Source organism: Pan troglodytes, chromosome X, assembly GCF_028858775.2.
Source record: "Pan troglodytes isolate AG18354 chromosome X, NHGRI_mPanTro3-v2.0_pri, whole genome shotgun sequence".
Lineage (NCBI taxonomy): Eukaryota > Metazoa > Chordata > Mammalia > Primates > Hominidae > Pan > Pan troglodytes.
The window spans coordinates 69,165,540-69,190,045 of NC_072421.2; the positions used below are offsets into that span (position 1 = coordinate 69,165,540).

General features: G+C 42.4%; 1 protein-coding gene across 10 annotated transcripts in view; it reads left to right on the forward strand.

Annotated features, from left to right (window-relative positions):
- TAF1 (TATA-box binding protein associated factor 1) overlaps window positions 1–24,506 on the forward strand; it is a 100,303-nt gene that overhangs the window by 4,644 nt on the left and 71,153 nt on the right. For 8 of the 10 annotated variants that reach the window (XR_010154851.1, XR_010154852.1, XR_001713978.4 and 5 more), the window contains exons 4-22: window positions 4,292–4,411; window positions 6,073–6,314; window positions 6,726–6,944; window positions 7,359–7,577; window positions 7,948–8,155; window positions 10,874–11,050; window positions 11,662–11,789; window positions 11,887–11,994; window positions 12,117–12,290; window positions 13,088–13,261; window positions 14,070–14,174; window positions 16,376–16,576; window positions 17,351–17,492; window positions 17,852–17,982; window positions 18,699–18,779; window positions 21,697–21,846; window positions 22,003–22,122; window positions 22,421–22,596; window positions 23,187–23,365. Coding sequence is in view for 7 of the 10 variants with exons in the window: in XM_016943026.3 (XP_016798515.1) it covers window positions 4,292–4,411; window positions 6,073–6,314; window positions 6,726–6,944; window positions 7,359–7,577; window positions 7,948–8,155; window positions 10,874–11,050; window positions 11,662–11,789; window positions 11,887–11,994; window positions 12,117–12,290; window positions 13,088–13,261; window positions 14,070–14,174; window positions 16,376–16,576; window positions 17,351–17,492; window positions 17,852–17,982; window positions 18,699–18,779; window positions 21,697–21,846; window positions 22,003–22,122; window positions 22,421–22,596; window positions 23,187–23,365 (3,054 nt within the window). In the remaining 3 variants the exon portion in view is untranslated. The remainder of the gene's footprint in view (window positions 1–4,291; window positions 4,412–6,072; window positions 6,315–6,725; window positions 6,945–7,358; window positions 7,578–7,947; window positions 8,156–10,873; window positions 11,051–11,661; window positions 11,790–11,886; window positions 11,995–12,116; window positions 12,291–13,087; window positions 13,262–14,069; window positions 14,175–16,375; window positions 16,577–17,350; window positions 17,493–17,851; window positions 17,983–18,698; window positions 18,780–21,696; window positions 21,847–22,002; window positions 22,123–22,420; window positions 22,597–23,186; window positions 23,366–24,506) is intronic. The other 2 variants (XM_054676342.2, XM_016943030.4) reach the window with 1 other exon arrangement.

Sequence of the window (24,506 nt, forward strand, 5' to 3'; positions counted from 1 at the left end):
ATATTGTTATCTTGTGGGGAAGATGACGTGAACAAATGCAGAACAATTATTCATAGTAAGACAAACCACCTATGAGATCATGTTTCTGTATATAGAGTGTTACATTTAGTTTTGATGGGCTGCAAGAATAGGTAAGTCAATAGCTGTCATTTTTGAGCACCCTGACTGGGGGGAGATGGTGGCAGTTATTTTCAGTAGAGGTTATAATTTCCAGGTTTGTGTTTGTTGTCTTGACTAGGGATGGTAAGGAAAAGGCTGGGAGTTTCCCTAGGTGAGTTTTATGAGCTAACTTCCTATAAAAGGAGGATGCTACATTTGACAGAATCTCAGTACTCTGGGATGCTCATTTCTAAGTTCTCTTGTCCTCTAGGGGTGCCTTCACCTATACCCTTAGTTTTTTCCTTCCTTGGCATTGGCTCCTTTGCATGGCTTGGTTTACAAGGGTGCTTCTTTGGAATAATTGGAAGTGGGTGTAGATTGCTAATAAAGCTTTCATGGAGGTGAATTTTGAGTAAAATTTTGAAAGTGAGGCAAGGTTTGGTGGAGAAGGAGCAGCAGGGGATTTTGGTTTGGAAACACGGCTTGTCTAAAGGTTTGGAGATATTTAGAAATAAGCAAGTAGTGTGTGTGGAGGGGGAATTAGCCAGTAGGTTTTCTTGAAAGGAGTAGAAAACATGCTGCCAAATAGCAAGAACCAAGGATAGAGCAATTTCACAGTACCTTTATGTATGCATTACTTGGGATTTGATGACATAAGGAATTGCAAACCAACATAGACTGTTGAGTGAGAGGCAGGATGGTATAATGAAAAGAAAAGGACTTTGGAGTCAGTGTCCTAGGCTTAGAGTGTCATAGATTCAAATTCCAACTCCATATTTAGTGTGACCCCGAGCAGGTTGCTGAATCTCTGAGGCTTGGATTTCTCATTTGTAATAATCCCCCAGTTTTCTTGTCTGTAGTAAAGGTGATAATATTCATACTTTTGTGAGAATTGAAGTTCATTATCACATGATGTAAAAGCACATAGTATAATATTACGGTAAATGGTCTGTAAATATTAGTTGGCTTTCCTTTTTTTCTGCTTTGCTAGTTTACAGTCTTAGAGGCTTCCCTTTCTGAGGCTTTAGAAGAGTGATACTTGTCGCTCTGGGGTTTTGATTAGTAAAAGAGTGAATGTCACACCAACTTGCAGGCTGTTGTTGCAGGCTAGAGATGTAAAGTTATTAAGGTCCGAAGTAGGGTGACAGTTATAGAAAATGATACCTAGGGTCAGGCTGGGTGTGGTGGCTCACGCCTGTAATCCCAGCACTTTGGGAGGCTGAGGTGGACGGATAACTTGAGGTCAGGAGTTCGAGTCCAGCCTGACCAACATGGTGAAATGCTGTCTGTACTAAAAATGCAGAAATTAGCCGGGTGTGTTGGCACACATCTGTAGTCCCAGCTACTCGGGAAGCTGAGGCAGGAGAATCGCTTGAACCCGGGAGGCAGAGGTTGCAGTGAGCTGAGATCATGCCACGGCACTCCAGCCTGGGTGACAAGAGTGAAAGTCTGCCTCAAAAAAAAAAAAAAAAAAGATAGCTAGGGTCAAACTTAGAAGATACTGATAAAGTATCGTAGGACTTGGTTGCCTATAGTCCCAGCTACTCAGGAGGCTGTGGCGGGAAGATAACTTGAGCCCAGGAGTTGGAGGTTGCAGTGAGCTATGATTGAGCTTCTGTGCTCTAGCCTGGGCAACAGAGGAAGACCCCTGTTTCAAAAAAAAAAAAAAAAAATACAGGGCTTGGTGAGTGAGGAATTGTGTTGGAAAGAGTGTAGGCTTTGTTGTTAAACCAGGCTTGCATTCTGATTTTGTCACTTAAAATTCAGTCTCTTCCGTATCTCAGGATAATTCCTGTTTTGAAGTGTTATTGGGAGGATTATACATAAAACAGCTAGAAATGCCTGGCACATAATGGAAGTTTAGTAGTAGGAAGTTGCTATACTTACTTTTTTGTTTGTTTGTTTGTTTGTTTGAGACAGAGTCTCGCTCTGTCACCCAGGCTGGAGTGCAGTGGTGCGATCTCAGCTCACTGCAAGCTCCGCCTCCCAGGTTCACGCCATTATCCGGCCTCAGTCTCCGGAGTAGCTGGGACTACAGGCACCCACCACCAGGCCAGGCTAATTTTTTGTATTTTTAGTAGAGACGGGGTTTCACAGTGTTAGCCAGGGTGGTCTCGATCTCCTGACCTCGTGATCCACCCACCTCAGCCTCCCAAAGTGCTGGGATTACAGGCGTGAGCCTCTGCGCCTGGCCACTTTTTTTTTTTTTGAGACAGAATCTTACTGTGTTGCCCAGGCTGGAGTGCAGTGGCGCAATCTCGGTTCACTGTAACCTCTGCCTCCCCGGTTCAAGCATTTCTTCTGCCTCAGCCTCCTGAGTAGCTGGGACTACAGGCCCGTGCCACCTCTCCCAGCTAATTTTTTGAATTTTAGTGGAGACTGGGTTGCACCATGTTGCCTAGGCTGGTCTTGAACTCCTGAGCTCAGGCAATCCGCTCGCCTCAGCCTCCGAAAGTGCTGGGATTACAGGTGTGAGCCACCTCACTGGCCCTATACTTACTATTTGTAATGATCAATTGGATAAATGTATATTGGGGGTTATGAGATTGATGAAGGAGACAGTGGACTAAAGCCATAAGCTGGGAAAATGCATATGGATGTGATGTTGATAGGGAATTTAAAAGAGATAAAGGATATTTCAGTGTTTTATAAGGTACAGCTGTTAAATATCTGAGTAGAAAGTTTCCTTAGGAAGCAGAAGAGTCGTGGAGTTGTAGAGGAGGTAAATTAGGGCCGCATATGTAGATTTGGGTTTAATCTAGGTGAAGGTGATTCTTGAGAAAGGGAATAGGGAACGTATAGGGGAATAAAAGCAGAGTCTTTAGGACGAATTCTTGAGTGATGCCAATGGTTAAGGGGCAGTGAAAAGAGTAATAAACTGCAGATGACAGATAGAAAAAGTGTGTCATCTCTCATTTGAGAGATGAAAGACCAGTCTTATGGGAAACTGACAGAGGGAGAAGATTCCCAAAGTGCTGGGATTACAGGTGCGAGCCACTGTGCCTGGCCCAGTATGAAAATTCTAAAAAAGATATGGTCAGGAAAGGAGCAAATGTTTCAAGCAGCTCTTGGAAACGCTTTCATATGTTGTATGATTTTTTCTTTTCTTTCTTTCTTTTTTTTTTTTTTGAGACAGTTTCACTGTGTCGCCCAGGCTGGAGTGCAGTGGCGCAATCTCGGCTTACTGCAACCTTCACCTCCCGGTTCAAGTGCTTCTTGTGCCTCAGCCTCCCAAGTAGCTGGGATTACAGGCACATGCCACCACTCCTGGCTAGTTTTTGTATTTTTGACAGAGATGGGGTTTTGTCATGTTGGCCAGGCTGGTCTCTGAACTCCTGACCTCAGGTGATCTGCCCGCCTCAGCATCCCAGAGTGCTGGCGTGAAGCCACCATGCCCAGCCATCATATCTTGTGTGAGATATTATATATGTTATAGCAATTGACTTGCACCGTGATGTCATCTCTTTTGGAAGGCTAAAGCTATGTTTCAGATAGATATGTAAAATATTTTGAGGCATGGTCTTGCTGTGTCACACGATTACTGCTCATCAAAGCCTTGACCTCCCGGGCTCAAACTGTCTCCCGACCTCAGCCTCCTGAGTAGCTGGTACTACAGGCGTGTGCCACCACGCCTAGCTAATTTTTGTATTTTTTGTAGAGATGGGGTTTCTCCATGTTGTTTAGGCTGGTCTTGAAATTCTGGGCTCAAGTGATCTGCCCATCTTGGCCTCCCAGAGTGCTGGGATTACAGGCGTGAGCCATCATGCCTGACCCTCACCTTGCTTTTTTCACTTGTGTGTTCTTAAGGGATATGCATAGTGTTTCATGTGGTGCTTTAAATTATTGAGTGGCCCTGTAATCCCAGCACTTTGGGAGGCTGAGGCAGGTGGATCACGAGGTCAGGAGTTCGAGACCAGCCCGACCGACATGGAGAAACCCCGTCTCTACTAAAAATACAAAAATTAGCTGGGCGTGGTGGCACATTCCTGTAATCCCAGCTACTCAGGAGGCTGAGGCAGGAGAACTCGGGAGGCAGAGGTTGCAGTCAGCTGAGATTGCACCGCTGCACTCCAGCCTGGGCGACAGAGCGAGACTCTGTCTCAAAAAAAAAAAAAAATTGAGTGGCAAGGAAGCTTAAGGCGGTTGTATAATATTTTGGATATTGAGGAGATCACCTTCTTGGTTTTATTAGATTATGATGAAGATGACTATGATGCTGATTGTGAAGACATTGATTGCAAGTTGATGCCTCCTCCACCTCCACCCCCGGGACCAATGAAGAAGGATAAGGACCAGGATGCTATTACCGGTGGTAAGTAGAGATTGTCTACTTTTGTCTTAGGAGCAAGTTTTCATTCCTAAGTCCAGGCTTGTGGCACACACATAAGGGACAAACTTAAGCTTATATGAAAGGACAAAACTTCTAGAAATAATTCATACAATCGCAAATTTTAGTATTAAAGGGAAGTTTTACTTTTAAAACATTTGGCAACAGTATTTTAACATGTGCTCAAGAAATAGTAGTTTAGTCAGTGGTTCTCAAATCTGGCTACCCATCAGAATCACTTAGAGTCTTTAAAAAAAAAACGAATACCTGACTTTCACCCCTTGAGCCTGATTCAGAAGATCTTGGGTAGAGTCCAGGAATTTAATTAAATTAATTAAAATTTTTTTGAGAAAGAGTCTTGCTGTGTTGTGCAGGTTGGAGTGCAGTAGCACGATCTTGGCTCACTGCAACCTCCGCCTCCCGGGTTCAAGTGATTCTCATGCCTCAGCCTCCAGAGTAGGGGCTGGAACTCCTGACCTCAAGTGATCCGCTCGCCTTGGTCTTCCAAAGTGCTGGGATTACAGGCGTGAGCCACTGCTCCCTGCTGAACCCGGGAATCTTAAAGAGTTTCTTAAGTAATTTATGATACACCTGATCTGTATACTGGTATTTGGAAACTACTTGTTTAGATGGCTTTATTTTAAATGAAGTGGTTAAATTAGGAAGGTGCCCTGGAATGTTGATAAATCAGATAGTGTCAACTACCAGATATTCAGAGATTTCAAAGGCTAGTAGAGTCTTCAGTGTTTATCTTACCTATTCCTATAACAGTAACTGTCCTAGGCTTGAAAACTGGGGAAGAGCAGTGTTTTTGACCTCCTGTATTTTGAGGCTTGTATTAACCTAAATTCTTCCTGTTGGAGTTTTAAGCCATTTCTTTTAACAGTCTGCTAAATGTCAGCTGTTAACTTTGTTTTATAGATCTTATTTATGCCAAAGAACCTTAATGTTGTCCCGTGGGCTTAAAAAAATTCTCCAGCTCATGAGTCTCTGAACTAGGACTACCTGAGTGGTATAAAGTATTACATAGTTTAGCTATTGGTCACAACATTGGTTACAATATTGGTTACTTAACAGAAAGTAGGGCCAGGTGTGGTGGCTCACACCTGTAATCCGAGCACTTTGGGAGGTGGAGGCAGATGATTTGAGGTCAGGAGTTCAAGACCAGACTGGCCAAGATGGTGAAACCCCGTCTCTACTAAAAATGCAAAAATTTAGCCAGCTGTGGTGGCGCATGACTGTAATCCCAGATACTCAGGAGGTTGAGGCAGGAGAATCACTTGAACCCGAGAGATAGAGGTTTCAGTGAGCTGAGATCTCACCACTGCACTCCAGCCTGTGCGACAGAGCAAGACTCTGTCTCAAAAAAAAAAAAACAACAAAAAATCGGAAAGTAGTAAATGTAGTAATAGTGTTTGTTTTCTCATCACAACCCTAGGGTACCAGGTACGTGGTGAGTTGGGGGATGATGGGAGATAACGAGTTAGAATGAGTTTTCTGGGTTGCATACTAGTATTATGATTTGGGTGCTTGGGCCTATATCTCCTGGCATTGAGCCATGTGTATAGCCTAAAGTGGGTGTTTGCGGAATTCGAGGAAATATGTTCACAGTTACATGCCAAAGGGGTTTCTCTTCCTTGTTGCAGTGTCTGAAAATGGAGAAGGCATCATCTTGCCCTCCATCATTGCCCCTTCCTCTTTGGCCTCAGAGAAAGTGGACTTCAGTAGTTCCTCTGACTCAGAATCTGAGATGGGACCTCAGGAAGCAACACAGGCAGAATCTGAGGATGGAAAGCTGACCCTTCCATTGGCTGGGATTATGCAGCATGATGCCACCAAGCTGTTGCCAAGTGTCACAGAACTTTTTCCAGAATTTCGACCTGGAAAGGTACATTCTGTGGAGAATGCTCAGATTGCAAACCACTGACCTCTTCCGAATAATGAGTTTTGTTGTTAAGATGCTGAGTATGGAATGGGGTTTCCTTACTCAGTGACATATTATTGGCTACATAAGAGCTCTTCACACTGTATTAGGTCTTTTTTTTAAAGTTGTATGTATTGATAGTAAATGTGATTTATGCTGTTCTCATTGGAAATTTCTCTGTTATCTTAAAAGAACTAGCCCAAATTATTAAGGAACGCTTCTTTACTTTCTTAGACGTTACAAGTCTGAATGCGACACTCCTTTGTTTCTCCCCCACATTTGAAGAGATCTCTCAAGGGAGTTTTCAGGCCCAGATGCTGCTGTTTTCCCATCTGACTTTGAGTCTGTGTCATAGTAATGTATTCTGTGTTCTAGGTGTTACGCTTTCTACGTCTTTTTGGACCAGGGAAGAATGTCCCATCTGTTTGGCGGAGTGCTCGGAGAAAGAGGAAGAAGAAGCACCGTGAGCTGATACAGGAAGAGCAGATCCAGGAGGTGGAGTGCTCAGTAGAATCAGAAGTCAGCCAGAAGTCTTTGTGGAACGACGACTACGCTCCACCACCACCTCCAGAGCAGTGTCTCTCTGATGATGAAGTAGGCAAAATAGAGACCTGAGATTAAGGCCTATGAGAGGAACAAAGGAATTCAATGAGTTCTCCCTAATTTATGTCTAAATTGTAAATAACACCATAGCAGATAGAATTCTGTGCTAATTTTCAATGAGTAATCATGGGTTCAATCTCAGTGGCTGCCCCTTCCCTATTGTAAAAGAAAAATGTTTGGTGGGGTAGGCGGGGATGAGAGGGGTAGATGGTGATATGCTGCTGAATAAGAAGGTTTGATTGATAGGTGGAATGTGCTATGATACATCTCCATTGTTTACATTCTAACTCCAGGTAAATCATCCTCAGTTTCTCTAAGTTCCCCTCCTGACTGTTAACTCTCTATAGCCTTAGGACATCTGGGATCAGGAAATTCTCCCTGCTCTACTTCTTTCTTCTGTTACAGATCACGATGATGGCTCCTGTGGAGTCCAAATTTTCCCAATCAACTGGAGATATAGATAAAGTGACAGATACCAAACCAAGAGTGGCTGAGTGGCGTTATGGGCCTGCCCGACTGTGGTATGATATGCTGGGTGTCCCTGAAGATGGCAGTGGGTTTGACTATGGCTTCAAACTGAGAAAGACAGAACATGAACCTGTGATAAAATCTAGAATGATAGAGGTGAGCAACACTGGTATGTAAGAAAGGAATCAATGTACTCAGGTCCTATTACTTTTACTAACTTTACTCTTTAATTGGGGAGATACTGGGTGGTAGGGTTTCTTTGGTGGGAGATTGAGGTGTCTCAGCCTTTTATTTGGTATGGCGTATCACCCTGGTAGCTAGGTCCTATTCTAAGGATTCTGTTTGTGAAATGAGTGCTGTGCCAGACTAGGAGTGGGAAGAGGCAAATATTCCTCCGTTATCAGGTGGTTGTTTCAAGTAAAGGACCACTTACAATGTGTCTGATGTATCTCTAATGTGGAATTTGGAGTGGAAACCTTGACCAGTGACCAATCAAGGATGTGTTTTTTCTTCCCTATTTACACAGGAATTTAGGAAACTTGAGGAAAACAATGGCACTGATCTTCTGGCTGATGAAAACTTCCTGATGGTGACACAGCTGCATTGGGAGGATGATATCATCTGGGATGGGGAGGATGTCAAACACAAAGGGACAAAACCTCAGCGTGCAAGCCTGGCAGGCTGGCTTCCTTCTAGCATGACTAGGAATGCGATGGCTTACAATGTTCAGCAAGGTGTGCTTCTGTGCCAGCTGTGTCTAGCAGATACTGCCCTTAATCTTAGTCACCATAAGTGGGCTCAGCTGTGATTTTTTTTTTTTTTTTTGGTGAGACAGAGTTTCGCTCTTGTTGCCCAGGATGGAGTGCAATGCTGCAGTCTCGGCTCACTGCAACCTCCGCCTCCCCAGTTCAAGCGGTTCTTCTGCCTCAGCCTCTGGAGTGGCTGGGATTACAGGCGTGCACCACGATGCCCAACTAATTTTTGTATTTTTAGTAGAGATGGGGTTTCTCCATGTTGGTCAGGCAGGTCTCGAACTCCCGACCTCAGGTGATCACCCGCCTCGGCCTCCCAAAGTGCTGGGATTACAGGTGTGAGCCACCACGCCCGGCTGGCTGTGATGTTCTGAGCTGCCAAGAGATAGTGAAATTTTTAGGATCTGAGGCCTAATTCTAGTCCCTGTAATTTTTATTTTATTTTTATGCTCAACCTGGAGGGAGATAGTCCATGTAATTTTTTGCCCTGTTAAGAAGCTAGGCCAGACTCAGGTTTCTTAAAAACATGTGATAAAGATCTTTTTTTTTTTTTTTTTTTTTTTTTTTTTGAGACAGAGTCTTGCTTGCTCTGTTGCCTGGGCCGGAGTGTAGTGGCGCAATCTCAGCTCACTGCAATCTCTCCCTCCTGGGCTCAGGCGATTCTCCTGCCTCAGCCTCCCGAGTAGCTGGGATTACAGGCATGTGCCACCACGCCCAGCTAATTTTGTATTTTTAGTAGCGATGGGGTTTCTCCATGTTGGTCAGGCTGGTCTTGAACTCCCGACCTCAGGTGATCTACCTGCCTCAACCTCCCAAAGTGCTGGGATTACAGGCATGAGCCACCACGCCTGGCCTGAAGTTAATGATCTTTCTGAACTATAACAGTACTTTATAGTATATTTTTGTTCCCAAGTCCCTTTGTATTTAGAATTCTAGTTTCCTTTTTTTCTCCTTAAATAGGTTTTTTTTTTTAAGGTATGCCATGATTAATGTAAAAAACTTTGAAAATACAGTATAGTGTTAAAGTCACTGGTAATCTATCTGGAGATTATCAACTGTTAAGTTTTGGTGTATTTTCAGTGTTCTGTGCTGTGTGTGTATGTAGTTGAGCTCATTTCCGTATGTACAGTTTTTTGCATACTGTGCTTTTCACTTACTAAATATTTTTCTCTCTTTCATTTTTTATTTTTTATTGTTGAGACAGGGCCTCACTTTGTTGCCCAGACTGGTTTCAAACTCCTAGACTCAAGCGATCTTCCTGCCTCAGCCTCCCAAAGTGCTGAGATTACAAGCAAGAGCCACCCCACCCAGCCACATAAATATTTTTGTGTCATTTAGAGTTCTTTATAAAAATGTTTAATGACATGGGAAACTCGTTCATTTTATTTTAATTAAATTATTATTTTTTGTAGAGGTAGAGTCTTGCTATTGTTGGTCAGGCTGGACTCCTGGGCTCAGGCGATCCTCCTGCCTCAGCCTCCCGAGTAGCCAAGACTTCAGGGGCATGCCACCACGTCTGGCTTGAGAAACTCATTTTAAATGGAAAGAAAGAAGATATGAAACAACATATATGATATCCTATTAGTGTAAATGAATAAAAGCAGACTATATAAACATAGAAAGCTGGATTACTTTTATATTTTGGAGGAAAAACAAAATTTTTTCTTTTTTGAGACAAGAGTTTCTGTCGCCCAGGGTGGAATGCGTTGGCGCGATCTTGGCTCACTGCAACATCTGCCTCCCAGGTTGAAGTGATTCTTGTGCTTCAGCCTCCCGAGTAGCTGGGATTATAGGCGTGCACCACTGTGCCCAGCTAATTTTTGTATTTTTAGTAGAGACGGGGTTTCACCAGGTTGGCCAGGCTGGTCTTGAACTCCTGACCTCAAGTGATCTGCCTGCCTTGGCCTCCCAAAATGCTGGGATTACAGGCGTGAGCCACCACACCCGGATACAAAAATGTCTGATTTTTAAAACCTAAGAAATAGGTTTTTTCCCTCCCATTCTGCCCACTTTATGGGTTATATATTATTATTACGAATGTTTCATAATTTACCGATAACGTTGCATTTGTTAATACAATTTATTACCATTTATTGTTAGCATACTTTACCATATCATTTATTATCATAATTTAACCAATTCCTTCTTAAACATTTAGGCTATTTAAATTTCAACTATTATAAACAGTATTGCAGTAGACATTTTTGACTGCAACATTATTTTTATTTATTTATTTTTTGAGACGGAATTTCACTCTTGTTGCCCAGGTTGGAGTGCAATGGCACGATCTCAGCTCACTGCAATCTCTGCCTCCTGGGCTCAGGTGATTCTCCTGCCTCAGCCTCCCGAGTAGCTGGGATTACAGGCATGTGCCACCACACCCAGCTAATTTTTGTATTTTTTGTAAAGATGGGGCTTCTCCATGTTGGTCAGGTTGGTCTTGAACTCCTGACCTGAAGTGATCCACCTGCCTCGGCCTCCCAAAATGCTGTGATTACAGGTGTGAGCCACCGTGCTGAGCCTGCAACATTATTTTAAAGTGAGAAATACACTGTGTAGGTTCCTTTTCAGTGGACACATGAATAACTCCACTAACTCACTCTACTAACATGAGTAACTCTTTTTATCTTTGCCAGAATCTTGATTGAAAGGGGCATAAATGTTTTCTCTGTTACTATTTCCTCCTTGCACTTTGACTAGGTTTTGCAGCCACTCTTGATGATGACAAACCTTGGTACTCCATTTTTCCCATTGACAATGAGGATCTGGTATATGGACGCTGGGAGGACAATATCATTTGGGATGCTCAGGCCATGCCCCGGCTGTTGGAACCTCCTGTTTTGACACTTGATCCCAATGATGAGAACCTCATTTTGGGTATATTACTGGCAGAGGCCAGTGTTTCTTCTCCTTTGAAAACTTGCTGTTAATGTCAACGGGCAGGAGGAAATCAGAAGGGTTGGAGATGATTAGGACTAGAAACCTGTAGGTAGCGGCTTGAGAGAGCGAAGTTTTGGCTGTTAGTTTATATTATTTGTGTATATGCTTAGGGAACACTCACATAGGAATGTTGGAAAGTTGCAACTTAGAGATGTCAAGAGCATAGTTTGTTCCGTTAGTGAATCATGGACTGGAAACTTCTAGGTAGCAGTTTGAGAGAGCAAAGTTGTGGCTGTTAGTTTTTATTATTTGTGTATTCCCTAGGGAAAACTCATGTAGGACTGTCGGAAAGTAGTACCTTTGAGATGTCAAGCGTGTAGTTCACTTAGTGAATCATGTACTAGAAGTGATTTGGGATGGGATGAAAAGATACAGGTGTAGTTCAGTTAGTAAATCGTGGACTAGAAGTTACCTGGGGTGGGATGAAAGGTCTAGTTAAGACCTTCATTGGAACATCCATCACCTTAAAGAAGAAAACTGGATACTTGTCTGTAGGAAAGGTGAATCTTCAGGGAGAGCAACTCAAGTTATTTTTGTTTTATTCTCAGAAATTCCTGATGAGAAGGAAGAGGCCACCTCTAACTCCCCCTCCAAGGAGAGTAAGAAGGAATCATCTCTGAAGAAGAGTCGAATTCTCTTAGGGAAAACAGGAGTCATCAAGGAGGAACCACAGCAGGTGTGTGAAGAAAAAAGGGGCTTGGTGTTTAGAAGAACAAAGAAAGGTAATAGAGAAGGATAGTCTGACCGAGATTTGTTTGATTATCTATCATTAGAACATGTCTCAGCCAGAAGTGAAAGATCCATGGAATCTCTCCAATGATGAGTATTATTATCCCAAGCAACAGGGTCTTCGAGGCACCTTTGGAGGGAATATTATCCAGGTACAAGTAGTGTCTTTTCTGTGATAGAGGAGAACCCCGTGGCTTTGTTCTGACGGAGGATATGGGAAAATCTTGCTTAGGATGGAATTAGCTAATTTTAACCCTTCTATTTCCTGTTTCAGCATTCAATTCCTGCTGTGGAATTACGGCAGCCCTTCTTTCCCACCCACATGGGGCCCATCAAACTCCGGCAGTTCCATCGCCCACCTCTGAAAAAGTACTCATTTGGTGCACTTTCTCAGCCAGGTCCCCACTCAGTCCAACCTTTGCTAAAGCACATCAAAAAAAAGGCCAAGGTATAATTGAATTCTGGTTAGAAAACAGCTATAAAGGATATTGGGGTATAAATTAAGGGAATGTACCAGGTATTAGATTGTATTAGGGAATTGGTTATTTTCTCAGATGTGATAGAATGTTATTTTGGTTATTTAGGAGAATGTCTTTATTGTTAGGTGATTCATGTGAAAATATTTAAAGGTGAGGTGTCAGAATGACTGCATCTTTCAAAAACTGTCCAGCAAAGTCTATAGAAAGATAAAGGTTTAAAAAAATGGCGAAATATAAACAGCGACGTGGGATAATAAGTGTTCATAGTACAGTCGTCCTTAGGTATCTCTGGGAGATTGGTTCTAGGACCTTCTCTGGATACCAAAATCTTTAGATGTTCCAGTTTCTGATAAAATAGCATAATATTTGCACATAACCTATGCACATCCTCTCCTATAGTTTAAATCACCTCTAGATTACTTATAATACCTACTCCAATGTAAATGCTATGTGAATAGTTGTTAACACTGTTATTGTTTAGGGAATAATGACAAGAAAAGTCTGTACCTGTTCAGCACAGATGCACTTGTATTTTCTGAATATTTTCTATCTATGGTTGGTTGAAATCACGGATGCAGAACCCATACATGGATATGGAGGGCCGACTGTACTATTCTTTGAACTTTACAGTATGTTTGAAAATTTTGATTATGAAATTGAAAAATAGGTAAAATCTTTTTGGTGTGTTTGTCTCAGATTGAACAACGTCATTGTGTGTAGTAGTGTCCTGTCAGGAGCTAGATGGTATTTTCTTTGTTCTGGACAGATGAGAGAACAAGAGAGGCAAGCTTCAGGTGGTGGAGAGATGTTTTTTATGCGCACACCTCAGGACCTCACAGGCAAAGATGGTGATCTTATTCTTGCAGAATATAGTGAGGAAAATGGACCCTTAATGATGCAGGTTGGCATGGCAACCAAGATAAAGAACTATTATAAACGGGTGAGTCTCTGCTCAGAAAATTTTTTTCCCATACATAATTCTGCTTATGCTTCCATAAACTTTTATGTACAAACTTTTGGTTATTAACATAGCTGTAGTGAGACAAACTGCAAACTTACATACAAATTTTTTGTTATTAACGTAGCTGTAGTTAGAGATCTACTGGTAATCTGTGAACATATACCATAAATTTCTTGGGAGAAAGGAGTGGTACCTTTTTTTGTAGTTATAACATGTTGAGCATCTCAAATCTCAAAATTCAAAATCAAAATCCAAAACTTTTTTTTTTTTTTGAGACTGAATCTTGCTCTTTTGCCAGGCTGGAGTGCAGTGGCATGATCTCCACTCACTGCAACCTCCACCTCCTGGGTTTGGGCAATTCTTCTGCCTCAGCCTCCTGAGTAGCTGGACTACAGGCGTGTGCCACCACACCCAGCTAATTTTTGTATTTTTAGTAGAGACAGGGTTTCACCATGTTGGCCAGGATGGTCTCGATCTCTTAACCTCGTGATCTGCCCGTCTTGGCCTTCCAAAGTGCTGAGATACAGGCATGAGCCACCATGCCCGGCCAATCCTAAACTTTTTGAGCACTATGATGATACTCAAATGCTCATTGGAGCATTTTGGATTTCCAGATTTGGGATGCCCAACTGGTAAGTATAATGCAACTATTCCAAAATCCAAAACACTTCTGGTCACAAGCATTTTGGATGAGGGATACTCAACCTGTATTAGTAAAGTGCTATGGTCATATTGTGTAGGATTATTGATATATTCTAAATAACTGGGTCTTCTGTGTTCCTTATAGAAACCTGGAAAAGATCCTGGAGCACCAGATTGTAAATATGGGGAAACTGTTTACTGCCATACATCTCCTTTCCTGGGTTCTCTCCATCCTGGCCAATTGCTGCAAGTGAGGAATTCTTTCCTGTTTTTACTGTTAACTAAGGAAATTGATAAATGAGGAACCAGTCAGCTCAGAAAGAACTATTATAATTCTAGTTGATTGAGATGCTTTAATTTTAAGTACAAAGAAAATAAGTATAATCCAAAAATGTTTTAAAGAAATCTTTTTCTTAAAACTGGCTGTGAATTGTGTTATTCTCAGGCTAAATGTAAAATAGGTTTTTAAAAATACACACTGGTAAGCTCAGTAACATCTGGGAAGCATAAGGAAGTCAACCTAGGATTAATTTACTATAAATTTACTATAATTTATGAATATTTAATTTTTGTGTATAAAATTGATAACATTTTGATCATGTTAGCTGTGGTTATTGTGAATATTGAACCACACCTGAACTGTGCCATCTACAGTCCCCAGCCATAGTGAAATGCTTTTTTTTCCCCTCCTTTGTTCTAATGGGTGTAAAGAGGCTCTCTTGTAACAGCTTTTATATATTCAAGGGGGGAAGTATGATGGTCCACAAATGATGTGGAAAATCTCTAGCACTCTCCCATCTTGTTTTTTTCCTCCATTTCATTTCTCTTGGCAATCTTAACCATTTGTCCTACTCTTATACCTAGTTTATTCTACTGTTGTTGTTGTTTATTCTCCTAAAGCATCTGCAAAGCTCAGTTTTTTTCTTTATCCTTTACATTCATAGTCTATTGCTAACCAGATGTTTAGTATCATCTTTGTATTGTTCTTCTCCTTTCCCTGGAACTTTCTGTTGAGGTTTTCTACCAATTCAGCCTCTTTTGTGGCTACTTTTGTAGTCTCTTAAAGATCTTTTTCTGGCCGAGCGTGGTGGCTCACGCCTGTTAATCCCAGCACTTTGGGAGGCCGAGGTGGGCGAATCACCTGAGGTCAGGAGTTCGAGACCAGTCTGACCAACATGGAGAAACTCTGCCTCTACTCAAAATACAAAATTAGCCGGGCATGGTGGCACATGCCTGTAATCCCAGCTACTCGGGAGGCCGAGGCAGGAGAATCACTTGAACCCGGGAGGTGGAGGTTGTAGTGAGCCGAGATCGTGCCATTGCACTCCAGCCTGGGCAACAAGAGCGAAACTCCATCTCAAAAAAAAAAAAAAAATCTTTTTCTGTATTCTTCTGTAATTCTTTTTCTGCCTATATTTCACATTTAGAATTTTCTTTCCACACTCAGTGATGGTCTTCCCTCTTTCTGTCTACTCTTCTGATTTTCGGGGAAGGCTTTCCTTAGACTCAGGCTTCTTGTGACAGTTTATCCCTATCTTGCCTCTACTTAAACTAGCTCAAATGTTTCTGTTCAGCTGTCCTCTGTCCTACTGTCTTGTGTTTTCCTTTTGTTTTTTCCCAGCCTATTCTGTCTAGCACTCTTTCTACCTCATTGGTTGTTTTATGATTTATTTGTTTGGAGACAGGGTCTGGCTCTGTGACCCAGGCTGGAGTGCAGTGGCACGATCTTGGCTCACTGCAACTTCTGCCTCCTGGGCTCAAGCCATCCTCCTACCTCAGTCTCCCAAGTAGATGGGACAACAGGCGCACGCCACCACATCCAGCTAATTATTGTATTTTCTGTAGAGATGGGGTTTTGTCATGTTGCCGAGGCTGGTCTTGAACTCCTGAGGTAAAGTGATCTACCTGCCTCGGCCTCCCAAAGTGCTGAGATTACAGGCATGAGTCACTGTGCCCGGCGTTGTTTTATTTTTTAATTATTTAATTATTCAACAAATGTTGCTCTCACACGTTGTGTGTTGGGCTACACTGGGGTCTAGGGTAGTAGTAGAGTACTTGGTACATTCTGAAGTGATTTTCATATGTAATCTTCATAGCAGTCCTGTGAGGTATAGGCATTTTTAAGTATCTCTGTTTTGTAGATGAGGAAAACTAAACTTGGACATGTTAAATAGCTTAAATAGACATGTTAAATCATATAGGTAATGGCAGAGCTAGCATCATCTGAATTCACATCCTGTATTTTCTCCCCTACTGACTCTGAAAGATAGTGGATGAAAAATTGTTTAGTCACATTTGATAATCCATATTTTAATTTATTTGTATTACTGGATAGACCTTAGATGGCATAATTAAGATGGAGAGCAATAAGCTTGGTATTTCTTTCTCAGCAGTTGACTGAATTTCCTAGGGCTACTCTGTATATAATTTTTGTGTTTTTACTTTTGTTAGGCATTTGAGAACAACCTTTTTCGTGCTCCAATTTATCTTCATAAGATGCCAGAAACTGATTTCTTGATCATTCGGACAAGACAGGGTTACTATATTCGGGAATTAGTGGATATTTTTGTGGTTGGCCAGCAGTGTCCCTTGTTTGAAGTTCCTGGGCCTAACTCCAAAAGGGCCAATACGCATATTCGAGACTTTCTACAGGTAAGAATGGGAGGATTGGGAGGGGATTGGGTTGTATACAGAAAGGGTATGTTGGGGCCGGGCGTGGCGGCTCATGGCTGTAATCCCAGCACTTTGGGAGGCCGAGGCGAATGGATCACTTGAGGTCAGGGGTTCGAGACCAGCCTGACCATCATGGTGAAACCCTGTCTCTACTAAAAATACAAAAATTAACTGGGCGTGGTGGCTCACGCCTGTGATCCCAGCACTTTGGAAGGCCGAGGTGGGTGGATCACCTGAGGTTGGGAGTTTGAGACCAGCCTGACCAACATGGAGAAACCCCGTCTCTACTAAAAATACAAAATTAGCCAGGCGTGGTGGCACATGCCTGTAATCCCAGCTACTCAGGAGGCTGAGGCAGGAAAATCGCTTGAACCCAGGAGGCGGAGGTTGCAGTGAGCCGAGATCGCACCACTGCACTCCAGCCTGGGCAACAAGAGTGAAACTCAGTCTCAAAAAAAAAAAAAAATTTAGCCAGGCATGGTGGCGCACGCCTATGGTCCCAGCTACTCTGGAGGCTGAGGCAGGAAAATCACTGGAGCCCGGGAGGCAGAGGTTGCAGTGAGCTGAGTTCAAGGCACTGCACTCTACTCTGGGTGACAGAGCGAGACTCTGTCTCAGAAAAAGTAGGCTGTGTGGGTTTGGGAGCACATCGGGAAAGATGAAAATACATTAGAGCTTAGCAAAGGAAGAGGCCCTAGTGAGGACTTTTATCCTTTTCTTTGCCAAATAAAATACACTTGGTTTGTTGGGCAGGTTTTTATTTACCGCCTTTTCTGGAAAAGTAAAGATCGGCCACGGAGGATACGAATGGAAGATATAAAAAAAGCCTTTCCTTCCCATTCAGAAAGCAGCATCCGGAAGAGGCTAAAGCTCTGCGCTGACTTCAAACGCACAGGTCATCTGTTGTGACTAGTTATTTGTCTGCCTTTTTCCAAGAAAAGAATTTTGATGGCTTTGAGTTAAAGGATAAGCATATAGTTAATAAAATAGAAATTGATGGCTGTTGAAAGGAGGTAGCAGATCTTCTAACACTCTGGTTGCTTTTTTGAATTTGGCTGCCAGGAAGTTTAATGTGATTGTTGGATATCTTCTATGAGTTGTAGGAAACTTAGCAGCTGGGGTTTTCTTGGCCAGTCATGCCAACTGTGGCTAGGCCTGTTACAGTTTTGGTTTGCTGTCCCTGTTGCTGTCAATAAATATCAGGGCCTTTGGAATTCAGAATGGTCTCATTCTCTATGTATATGTCTTTTCCAGGGATGGACTCAAACTGGTGGGTGCTTAAGTCTGATTTTCGTTTACCAACGGAAGAAGAGATCAGAGCTATGGTGTCACCAGAGCAGTGCTGTGCTTATTATAGCATGATAGCTGCAGAGCAACGACTGAAGGTGAACACCTTCCTCTTAGACACCACTTATGCCTGTGGTTTTTTGTTTTTTTTTTCTTCCCCCCAGAGAGATGAGAGAGAAGATTCTTTCTCTCACTGGCTTAGGGAGGATGGTTTACTAGATTATTACCAATTACTAAAAAGTTGAATTTGTATAAAGTGCTTCTACGTACATCAGTTCTGGAGAAAAACTATAGTGTAGCTAAGTATCAGTGGGAAGGCATAATGAGGAACTTTGGGCATATTGTTTTGCTTTGAAAATGGTGACTGGGTGACTTTAATCTCTTCTTTGCAAGATAAGCATATAAGCAGGGAAAGTACTTGTCAGCCTCTCAGGTAGGCAGAGATGATGATGGTGCTGAATGTGTGGTTTAGAGAAGCACAGAATTCTTATAAGGCCAAAAGAGAAAAGGTCCAGCTGAGGTGTGACAGCACAGCTCTGTCCCACTGAGTTAATGAGACTCAGTTATTGAGCATCTCTGTTCAGCTTGCTTATGGGCTGTAACTATCTGTATATCAGCTAGTAAGCTCCTTGGCATGTTGTAATGTATCTTATAGCTTAAGGATGTGCCGTGGTGTTAGATATAGTGAAGACTTTATGGAATCCATCTATGCAAAATAGACTTTGGTATTCTGTACTTGTATTCAGTAAAAAAAAAAACTTGTGCTTTGTGTTTTTTAACTGACTGATTTATGCATGGATCTGTCCTCTTCCAGGATGCTGGCTATGGTGAGAAATCCTTTTTTGCTCCAGAAGAAGAAAATGAGGAAGATTTCCAGATGAAGATTGATGATGAAGTAAGGCTTTATACTAGTTTGTATTAGTCATTAATACATCTCATTTATCCTTTTAAAAGAGACAGCTTTATTGAGATAACATAAAATAAACTGTACACATTTAAAGTATACTGTTAGATGTTCTTGCTTTGTTCATGCCAGAAAAAATGATGCGATATATCAAATATTATATTTTATATGATATGGGTTTTTTTTGTTTGTTTGTTTGTTTTGTTTTTTGACAGAATCTTGCTCTGTCACCCAGGCTGGAGTGCAGTGGTGGCATGACCTCGACTCACTGCAACCTTCACCTACCGGGGTTCCTGCAATTCTCGCGATTCTCCTGCCTCAGCCTTCCGAGTAGCTGAAATTACAGTTGCATGCCACCATGCCCAGCTAATTTTTTGTATTTTTAGTGGAGATGGCGTTTCACCATGTTGGCCAGACTGGTCTTGAGCTCCTGATCTCAAGTGATCCTCGTGCCTTGGCCTCCCAAAGGGCTGGGATTACAGGCATGAGCCACTGCACCTGGCAGGATTTTCATTTCTTCTAGAAAAAAGACTTTGACCTGATTTATAAGACTTCACATGATTTGGGCCTTGCATATTAATCTGACCTCCTTTCATCTCCTGTCACTGCCTGTCTTATATTCTAAGCTCCAACCATACCGAAGTTCATTCAGTTTCCTAAATTTCTCTTCCCTTTCAGAATTTTTCAGTTATGTCTTCTGCTAAGATATTTTTTCTCCACTCCTCTGCCATTTGACTCTCATCTACAAGTTATTTTCTCTGGGAAGCTTTCCTGGACTTTTCCCCTCATTCCACCCTGGATTTCGATTGGATGATAATTCTCCTTTCATTATGTACATATAGTACCCCTTTACTTTTTTCTTCCCCAAGATAGGGTCTTGCTCTGTTACCCAGGCTGTACCGTGGTGAGATCACAGCTCACTGTAGCCTTGAACTCCTGGGCTCAAGCAGTCCTTCTGTCTCAGCCTCCCGAGTAGCTGGGACAACAAGCACACACCACCACACCCAGCTAATAGTTTAAATTTTTTGTAGAAATGTCTCACGGCCGGGCGCGGTGGCTCATGCCTGTAGTCCCAACACTTTGGGAGGCCGAGGCGGGCAGATCATCTGAGGTCAGGAGTTCGAGACCAGCCTGGCCAACATGGTGAAACCCTGACTCTACTAAAAATACAAAATGAGCTGGGCGTGGTGGCGTGCGCCTGTAATCCCAGCTACTTGGGAGGCTGAGGCAGGAGAATCACTTGAACCTGGGAGGTGGAGGTTGCCGGGAGCTGAGACCACGCCATTGTAGTCCAGCCTGGACTAAAAGAACGAATCTCCATCTCAAAAAAAAAAAAAAAAAGAAAGAAATGGGATCTTACTGTGTTGCCCAGGCTGATTTTGAACTCCTAGGCTCAAACGATCGTCCTGCCTTGGCCTTCTAAAGTGTTGGGATGATAGGCATGAACCACTGTGCCTGGCCTCTACTTTCTTCCCGTGGCACTGATCACATAGTAATGAACTTGGTTGGCTGTTTTTCCCTCACTAACTTGAGGTTCATGAAAAAGTAGTATGGAGGAGTAGTGTGTAGTTGGTATTCAATAAATATTTGTTAAATGAATTAAGTGATTATAAAATGAAGCAGAAAATGAGGCCACACAGAGTGAGTAAAGAATCGTTGTACTACTCTCTTGAGGTTGGAATGAAAAATGAGTGGATATCTAAGAATTTCAGAAATTAAGAATTCTATTGAGGCCAGGCGCAGTGGCTCAGGCCTGTAATCATAGCATTTGGGGAGGCCAAGGTGGGAGGGTTACTTGAGGCCAAGGGTTCAAGACCAACCTGGCCAACATAGTGAGACCCTGTCTCTAAAAAAGAAAAACAATTTTTTTTAAATTAAAAATAAAAAAAGAATTCTGTTGAATGGCTTTCCAGATTGAACCTTAGAGAACTGGCCATTTTCTTGCTAATCATATATACTCTTTTTTTTTTTTTTTTTTTTTTTTTGAGACAGAGTCTCACTCTGTCTCCCAGGCTGGAGTGCAGTGGTGCAGTCTGCTGACTGCAACCTCTGCCTGCTGGGTTCAAGCCATTCTCGTGCCTCAGCCTTCTGAGTAGCTGGGACTATAGGTGTGCACCACCACGCCTGGCTAATTTTTGTACTTTTAGTAGAGATGGGGTTTCACCATGTTGGCCAGGCTGGTCTTGAACTCCTGGCCTCAAGAGATCTGCCCGCCTCAGCCTCCCAGAGTGTTGGGATTACAGGTGTGAGTCACCACACCTGGCCTCATGTACTCCCGACTGGTCTGTGTGGGCAGGCACATTCACCCCTTGGCTTAATTCTTTAAGAATCTTGCAGGGGTTGGTAAACACTATTCAGGGTCCCAGGAGAGGACAGACCTTTTTGACCAAACCAGTGGCAGAAATAGAATGGACTTTGGTTTAGTGTCACTGGAAAAGGGGGCCAATGCTTTGAAAGCAAGCATGTCAACTATTTCGAGAAAATAGGTTTCATTCTAAAACAGCTGTTTGAGCAATTGGACAATCAAATGTAGTCATTAGTCTAATTTTGAGCATCATGAGGGTGAGGGAAACACTGTCCTTAAGAATGTTTATTGAAGCCCAAGGGATAAGAGGCTGAAGGGATACCACTGTTCTTTATTTTTCTCCTTATCCTGCCTGAGCTCTTGACCTCTATTTAATATCATGTTGTAAGTATTGTACCATAGGATAGAAGAGAACTGAGTACTAGGTAGCTATATTTAACTGTTGATTTTTGTGGACAGTTTAAGAGAGCATGAACCCACAAAAATTAAACATTAGAAAAAAAGAACATGAAAATAGTTTGTAATTATTCTACTCTTGTAGATATTGGCTAGACATAGAACAAATGTTTCCCACTGCCCTGAGAATCTTTTTCTTTATCTCAGGTTCGCACTGCCCCTTGGAACACCACAAGGGCCTTCATTGCTGCCATGAAGGGCAAGTGTCTGCTAGAGGTGACTGGAGTGGCAGATCCCACGGGGTGTGGTGAAGGATTCTCCTATGTGAAGATTCCAAACAAACCAACACAGCAGAAGGTGAGATTGTGTTTATTTCTAGAATGAGAAAGTCAAGGGAGAAAGAAATGGGTGAGTGGAGGACTTGGAATGTAGTTAAGGTAGCAGAATGACTTAGATGCTTACTTAAAAGGAATTCAGGTTTTTAGGAGTCTCACTTTTTTTTGTTTGTGGTAGGATGATAAAGAACCGCAGCCAGTGAAGAAGACAGTGACAGGAACAGATGCAGACCTTCGTCGCCTTTCCCTGAAAAATGCCAAGCAACTTCTACGTAAATTTGGTGTGCCTGAGGAAGAGGTGAGTGTGGAAGTGGAAAATTTAGAGTATACTAGGGGCTTTGTATAGAGTTGGAATTGCTAGGAGGCAGATGTAAAGAACTATCTGGGGAACTTTATTGTAGGGTATAGTAAGCTAAGTCTTAGATATTGTTTTAGGAGTTATCTTTCTACGTAATCTGCTTTGGGGTGATTTTTCTTTTTTGGTCTAACTGTGTACATTGGCTTGTCCTTTGAAATCCCTGAATGATTTGTGTGTGTGTGTGTGTGTGTGTGTATATATATATATTTATATTTGTGTGTGGCTATTTGTCTCGTAGATTAAAAAGTTGTCCCGCTGGGAAGTGATTGATGTGGTGCGCACAATGTCAACAGAACAGGCTCGTTCTGGAGAGGGGCCCATGAGTAAATTTGCCCGTGGATCAAGGTTTTCTGTGGCTGAGCATCAAGAGCGTTACAAAGAGGAATGTCAGCGCATCTTTGACCTACAGAACAAGTGGGTCGTTTTAGTGCTGCAGAAAATCCAAGCTGGAAAGGGGGAGGAGTTCCAGGCACTATTTCATAATAAAGAGGAGGTCACCTAAAAGTTTGACTACCTAGGTAGTCAGATATCTGACATGTCAGGGTAGTATATGTTTGTAATCCCACCACCAGATTACCTATTCCCTTCAACCCAACTTGGCAAAATTTTTGAACAGAAGGAGACGCTAGTCTTGTGTTCTAGGTTCCATGACAACTTTTATGGCCTACTTGGGCCTAACAAACAGCACAATGGTAGCAGGTGACAGGTAGGGCTTTTTTCTAAAGGTTTAGTTGTGAGAGGATGTTAATACACTATTAAAAATGACCAGTGTGCTGATTTATTTATCAGGTTGTCTCCAGGAATTCTGAAAGAGTTACTACAATTTTTCAAACTTATCTTGTTGACCAAATGTCTAGGAAAACTTTGTAAAGCTTTTCTGTTAAGGGCCCCATGTCTTAATGGATTTTGAGTATGCCTTTTTAAGGTTGATTTCCCAATTTTTTACTTTTGCCTGCAACCATATTTCTTTAGTTCTTTCTGCACATTGCTTTTTCTCTTTTTAGGGTTCTGTCATCAACTGAAGTCTTATCAACTGACACAGACAGCAGCTCAGCTGAAGATAGTGACTTTGAAGAAATGGGAAAGAACATTGAGAACATGTTGCAGAACAAGAAAACCAGCTCTCAGCTGTCACGTGAACGGGAGGAACAGGAGCGGAAGGAACTACAGCGAATGCTACTGGGTGAGGATCTTGGCTTCACAGACAGATAAAAAAGAGGAGGGTTAAAAAAGGAGCCTACGTAACTGCAGACTGTAATTGAGGGAGATCTGGAGGCAGAAGATGTAAGGGTTGCATGTAGAAAAGTCTGTGAATGAAGTAGAAAGCTTTTTACAAACTGGACTCTAGGATTGTCTGTGGAGGACCAATTGCAGAGATGATGCCACCCCACTAACTGCCTCTGGCTGTATCAGGTGCCTGGCCAAGCCTGGGCTATTAGTGCTGTACTTCAAATGAGCTTTTTGTGCATTTATCCTAGAGGGTAAGAGTTTTTAATACAGAATTTGTAAATGAATTTAGGGAGTTATCTTTGAAACTTCTGAAATTACATGTAAAATATGTAAATGTGCATTTTATTATTTTTTTATTTTGGAGACAGGGTTTCATTCTGTCACCCAGGCTGGAGTGCACTGGTGTGATCTTAGCTTACTGCAGTCCCCGCCTCCCAGGCTCAAACGATCCTCCTGCCTCAGCCTCCTGAGTAGCTGGGACTATAGGTGCATGCCACCATGCCTGGCTAATTTTTGTATTTTGTATTCCTCCTGCCTCAGCCTCCTGAGTAGCTGGGACTATAGGTGCGTGCCACCATGTCTGGCTGATTTTTGTATTTTATAGAAAATGTTGCCCAGGATGGTCTCGAACTCCTGAGCTCAAAGTGATCCGCCTGCCTCAGCCTCCCAAAGTGTTGGCATTACAGGCGTGAGCCACTGCGCCTGGCCTTAAATGTGCATTTTCTGAGAACATTCATGGCTTTCAGAAGACCCTCAGAAGGAGTCTTAGACCATAAAAAGAGTTTTAAAATTGTAGAAATTGAGGGTGGGAATAATAAAGACCTGAATTGGGTTGGGATATGGAGGGCATTAAGGATGAAAATCAAGGCAACCTTAAGATTTCACTCTGGGATTACTAGAAAGATGTTGGTACCATTGATTAAAGTAGTGAATTTCAAGGTCTGACATGCTGGCTCATGCCTGTAATGCTAGCACTTTGGGAGGTCGAAGTGAGAGGATCATATGAGCCCCGGAGTTTGAGACCAGCCTGGGCAACATGGTGAAACCCTGTTTCTACAGAAAATACAAAAATTAGATGTGGTGGCAGGCACCTA